Genomic DNA, 6330 nt, shown 5'->3' with positions numbered 1-6330 from the left:
TATATATATATATATATATATATATATATATATATAGTCAGCCCAGTTACAGATGTGGTCTAAGTGGCTGTGATCTTAGACTTAGGCCAAAATAAATAAATATACATCTCAATAGTGTGTGCTTTTGTTAACAGACTTATTGCCGATTTCCTCCCCAGAAGCTGTGATATGCTTAGACAGCTGTGCAATGTGGGGAATTCCTTATGCAAAGCCAGTATCCCTATTGATATTAGGCTATAATAAATAGATCATTAAAAACGATTGTAGTTGGTACCAGATTGTACCGTACATTCTTACAAAGGCTAGCTATTCTGTAGCAAGCAGAGGTGATCACTACGTGATCTAGTTTCAGCAGGTTGCAATTAGTTTTGAATGCTGTTGCTAAACTCTCAAAATAGTCATTGTAGGCACACAATAGCACATTTTTAGCCTAGACGCACAGATCTAAGTCCGTACCAAGTCATAGCTTCTTGTTTGCTATGCTCGCATTGTTTATAACAGTGCAGCAAAAAACCTTTGGCTGCTTTGTATCAGCCTGCTCGTGAGAACCACCTTATCTCCATGTTTGCTGTCAGCTCTGAGCATCGTGACTTCAGTATACAAGTACCATCCGACGTATGTTTCGCAATGCGCTCTCAAAAGGTGGGGGAGGAAATAGGCAATAAGTGTATTAACAAAAGGGTGGACTATGGATATATTAGCCAAAGTCTAAGAGATCACAGCCACATCTGTATATATACTGCATCGATATACAAATATACTGCATCTGCATATCACCATTACCCCTTACAGCGATACTGTCAACAGATTGTTTCAAAAGTCAACTCATAGTTCTGGAGTTTCAGTAAACACATTTAAGTAAAATTATATGAATTAAGTGGTAAAATGTATATACACCACCATAACACTATCAAGGGGACCAAATAGTGTAATTAATTAACAGCACTTAACATCTTGCTAATCAAGATCACAGATTGGCCATAGACTTTAATTTACCAGTCTTATAAAACTTTAGATAATTGAAATCCTTTTAATTAGTAATAATCACTCACTAAACATAAATACTTAAGAGTGCATTCTAAAGGGAGTATTTTTATTTTGTTTGTTATGTTTCTCATCTACCTGCTTTACTCACTGGATCTATTGCAAGGATTAATTTGACTGACCCACACCGATTGCTCCCTCTAGGGTTAGTTGGTTCCACACGAGGGGAGGGGATCTGCAGTACCAGCCTTTACTAGTCAGGTGTCCGTGGCTTCTTCACACCCCCCCTCAGGATCCTTTACCCCCCATGCATCGGTGTTCGTTTAGTTTATTCTAAACGCTCCGGCCACTGGTGGTGGATAATATTCTCCACAAGATTCTTCAATCAAGAAGTGCTTTACTTATTAGAAATAGCAGATATCACTCCAAGTAGTGTCCAATAGCAATGCTGCAGAGCCTTTCTATGTTTGTATCTTAATTTTCATGAAATCCATCGAGTAAAACTTTGCAGCATTTTAAAAAACACAACTTTTAAGTATTCACATACCCTAAATGTATCTTTTTAAATACTTTCTGGGAAGGCATTTTCAGTACCATTCAAAAAGGGACTGCACAATTAAAAAGGAGAAACGATTGGGTTTTTACAAACAGTTTATTTGACCTGAAAGAACATCTGCTATAGATTTAGAATTTCTGGAACTGTTTCTTGGTTCCGGCAGCCTTTGTTACTTTCAGTACATTGAAACGGACCGTTTTGCTCAGAGGACGGCACTCTCCAACAGTGACGATATCCCCCATTGAGACATCTCTGAAAGACAAGAATGACAAATACGTAACCATTTGATGCAATATTTCAAAGTGCCCAAAGCAATAATTTGAACATTGCAGGGTTCCCAAAGCCGAGTGTGATGAAATACAAGATGATCATGCCATTACAGTATATGCCACGGAGGTCAGAAAGATTGCAAGTACTAGACTAGGTAGGATCAGAAAACAGATAGGCTGAACATCAGATAAGTTTTCTAAGGCCGCGCTTATAGTGCTGGCGACGCGACCGATAACGTCACCCGTCGCCACTGGCGAAAGTTGTAATTTGATTTTTAGCGACAACGCTGGCGACAAGGCCAGTGACGTTACTAAAAAGGGACGGCCCGCACAATTTCATTGGTTTAGAGCAGGGGTCTGCAAACCTGTCCTAAAGAGCCGCACACAGGCCAGCTTTTATGGATATCCCTGTTTCAGCACAGGTGGCTCAAACAGTTCCTCAGTGCGTGACTGGGCCACTGATTGAGCCACCTGTGCTGAAACAGGGATATCCATAAAAGCTGGCCTGTGTGCGGCTCTTCAGGACAGGTTTGCAGACCCCTGGTTTAGAGTCACATGTGGCGACTGTCTCTAAAAAAAAAAATCAAATTTACCCGGCTTCAAGTTTTGGTTACGACGTCGCTGTCGCACTTACTATAAGCGCTTGCGACGGAGTCTATGTATTTGTTTTGGAGAGACGTCGCATCGCAAGGCACTATAAGCGCAGCCTTAGCCAGCAGAGAGGTTACTTGCTCACGGCGTGTAAATAAACTGATTGGTTCTATCTTCTATACACAAAAGCCAAATGAATAGGAAATGAGAAGGAGCGGCTCAGTGAGTAAAGACACTGATTGGCACCGAGTTTGGAGCAGGGGAACCTGGTTCAATTCCCGGTATCAGGCACCAAAAACATATAGATTGTAAGCTCCCCTTGGTAGGGACTGTGTCTGCAAAATGTCTCTTTAAAGGGCTATGTAAAACTAGCAGCGCCATACAAAAACATGCTATTAATACCTGAAGCAGGGGGACAGGTGCACAGACATGTTCTTATGGCGTTTCTCAAAACGGTTGTATTTGCGGATGTAATGCAGGTAGTCCCTGCGGATGACTATGGTACGCTGCATCTTCATCTTGGTGACCACTCCTGTAAACCAAACAAATCAGGTTGACTCCAAACAGATTCCCATACCACACAATGTTGTACATTTACTTTACCAATATATTCAACATTTTAGCCCTCAAGTCTGCTGCTGTTAAAACACTCCATTATTCAAGACAAACCATACAAATAATTTGTAAATTGGGCAAGGCAAAAAAGTTTTAATAGTGTAAGATGACCTGTAGATTAACACCTAACTGGAAGCAATACTATTTCATAGCGAGTGCTGGGAACCACTATATCTATTGGCTATTGTTCTGAAGGGGCTAGGGGTCCCTCTCTGTTTCCGTGCACCGGATCAGAACTGTATTTACTTTAATTACCCACTGTGGTGGAGTGCTGCTTTACTCACATACTACTACTCCCCCACCCCCCCAATACTATAGATATCTTCACAGATACAATTAGTAAAATGATAATGTCGACAGAATCCCTGAATACACAAGTGTGGTGACGGGTACGTTTTCTGGTGTCTTGTCAGACAGTGAACAATTAAAGTGAGCATAAAACAGACTTCTAGTTTCTACTTTTGTGAGGTATAGTCAAAGCCTTGAGCTGAATGTACAATTGGAAGTCTACCTCTACATTTGAACATTACGAATCACAGGCTAACAGTTGTGTACCTGACCAGGACATTTAGCAACTTACCTGAAAGGATACGGCCACGGATGGAGACATTGCCAGTGAAGGGGCATTTCTTGTCAATGTAGGTGCCATCAATCGCCTTAAAAAGAAAAGCAAGATCAGAATCTATAGACAAAGGACTTTCAGAATTGCAATTGGTAACATCATTTGTGTTACTAAATGTGCCTTAAAACAGGTGCCATGCAACGTAACCATCTTTGGGACATAGCTAAGTGAAAAGCAGCAACAAGGAAGATTTCATGACACATCTAGGTAAACAAACCATTATATTATTTGACGGCATCAGCAAAGCCAACTGGCACAGTCATCAAAGTCCATTCACCAATGGAGTTCAGAAGACCATCGTGAGAATAAGCATCATTTGCCATGCCACTTCCTTCTATCACACCAACTCATTCCATATCTTCCAGAGCCAAAGTGAAACTGTGTTGAAGTTAGAATTTACTCATGCATGCAAGGGTACACAAACCAATACCTCTCTTGGTGTCTTGAATCCCAATCCGATGTTCTTGTAGTAACGGGGGAGTTTTTCCTTGCCAGCATCTCCCAGAAGCACACGCTTCTTATTCTGGAAGATGGTTGGCTGTTTCTGATAAGCCCTCTCTGTCTGTGAATTAAGAGAAACTTAGTATGCAGCTATTACAGTGCTTAACATTCAGACTTCCTACAAAAGCTTTTCATTGAGCGATTAACCTGGGAATGAAAAGTTTATAGATAATATATAGAAACCAGACATCAAACTGCATTGTAGGAATTAAAGGAACAGCAAAATCACAGAACAGGAACTCGCATTGATCTTTATATATGGTGAGGCAGATGTAGTTAAAATTCTCATTGGTAGCTTTTTCAATTCCTGTAGTGTCTTTTTTGGTGCATGATAGAAAAAAAAATGGAAAAAAAAAATCATATACTGTATATATATATATATATATATATATATATATATATATATATATATATATATATTTTTTCTCTATCATGCACCAAAAAAAAAAAAAAAGACTAGAGGAACTGAAAAAGCTACCAATGAGAATTTTGACTACATCTGCCTCACTATATATATATATATATATATATATATATATATATATATATATATATATATATAGTATATATATATATTTTATTTATTTTGACATATCAGACAAAACTGTCAGATGAGCACACACGCCATATCGAAAGCTACAGTGTTAAGATTTCTTGGTTAGACCTACTTCAACTACTACATCTATCCCAGGTAGATGACAGAAGCAATAATTGGCTAAAAGAACAGTAAATGTAGCTTTAGACACCCACTTATTCAACTATTGTTTTGTTTAATAAAACAGGTAACTGGGGCCTCACAAATATTCGTTTTACATCTTATCTGCATACCCCTGATGGTGGCAGTCTATAGATATGATTGCAATTGAGTAAGGGGTTAATATTAACTAATCGGAGGTACCCTGTATCTAATTTTCAACTCTGTCCATGAAATGTATGAATTGACTATATAAGCTCTGTTCTTAATGTAACCATATATTGTTACAACTCGGTGCCCAGGACATACTTGCTTCCTAGTAAAACATTTTTTATTTTTTTTGTAAATAAGGGCTAGAATTTCACAGTCCCGTTAAGTCTCACGGGTCCCTCTGGCACGGAAAGTGTTAAATGACACTTTGGTGAACACTTAAGTCATAAGGGGCATGGACGTCCCTGCTTATATTAATGTAAGTACTTGTATGACTACTCCAATGTCCACATTACACAGTATACAGCTAAATGAGTGAGCAGTGAGGCCCGAGGTGCTGGGAGCAGCGCAGAGATACATGGCTGCAGGTGGCCGCATGGGAAGCTCAGTCACTAATTTGCCTTTCGCAGCCTTTCCATAACACAGACCGACCCGCTCCTGCCAAAGTGCACACAGACCCAGCTGTATACAGTACATGCCCGTGACATTCCCTCCCCGGGCAGCATCGCAACGGGACCCGGAGAAGGACAGCCTGGGTGTGCGGGGGAACCACACACCTCCTGTGCAGCGCCCGCTCCTACCGCCCTGTCCCTGCTCCTCCGACGGTCTCTATCTCCGCCCTATACCAGGCCCCGACTGCGGCCAGCACGCATGGGATCCCGTGACCAGGCCCCACCGCCTCACTATCATCCGTCTCCCCCCATCCCCAGTCTCGGGGCCGCCACCGCCTCCTCCCCGCCCATCTCTCCACTCCCTGACAGTGTTTCCCGGTCCCTATGGTGACTAGGCCACACGATTCCCCGCGTGCCGCCGCGAGACCCTCACCTGGATGTCCGCCATCTTTGCCTGCCGGCTGAAAAAGAGGCTCGCGATCAGCCACGGGGTTGACTTACGCGAGAGGACAGGGAGGGGACGGAAGTGACGTTGGAGGACGGGCAGAGGGAATATCTGGTCTTACATCTGCAGAGGTGAAGCTTCAGCGTGGGGCGCCATTGTTGGCATTATCGGAAGTTACGTTTCCTATTGAACTCTGTCATCATAGTGGAAATACAAAATAGGGGATAGGTTCCTAATTATTTATATATATATATAATATATATATTTGTTAATTTTTTTTCTCTTTGTCTGTTTTTTTGCTCTATAGGACACCCCAGCTGATCTTAAAATATAGATGACACACTTGTATGTATATCTTTATTTATATTGCGCCGTAGTGTACTCAGCGCTTTACAAAGACAATACCGTACAGGGAATTGTAATACAATAAATACAATATGCACAACAAAGT

At 41.2% G+C, this 6330-nt stretch overlaps 1 protein-coding gene and 1 non-coding gene across 2 annotated transcripts; both read right to left on the bottom strand.

The window, feature by feature from the left end:
- Window positions 1–1617: 1617 nt before the first annotated feature.
- On the bottom strand, window positions 1618–5978 carry RPS11 (ribosomal protein S11). Its single transcript, XM_075605585.1, has 5 exons — window positions 5868–5978; window positions 4068–4199; window positions 3596–3671; window positions 2803–2932; window positions 1618–1792 (listed from the first exon to the last, which is right to left on the bottom strand). Exons 1-5 carry the CDS (start codon window positions 5880–5882, stop codon window positions 1669–1671), a joined length of 477 nt encoding a protein of 158 aa, XP_075461700.1. The 5' UTR covers window positions 5883–5978; the 3' UTR covers window positions 1618–1668.
- LOC142498249 (small nucleolar RNA SNORD35) lies at window positions 3866–3958 on the bottom strand. The gene has a single exon (XR_012802422.1). It is a non-coding gene; the product is annotated as a small nucleolar RNA SNORD35 (small nucleolar RNA).
- Window positions 5979–6330: the final 352 nt, after the last annotated feature.

This window comes from Ascaphus truei, chromosome 6, assembly GCF_040206685.1.
Source record: "Ascaphus truei isolate aAscTru1 chromosome 6, aAscTru1.hap1, whole genome shotgun sequence".
Taxonomy (NCBI): Eukaryota; Metazoa; Chordata; class Amphibia; order Anura; family Ascaphidae; genus Ascaphus; species Ascaphus truei.
The sequence above is the reverse complement of the archived record's forward strand: the minus strand, read 5'-3'. Positions and strand labels throughout refer to the sequence as shown.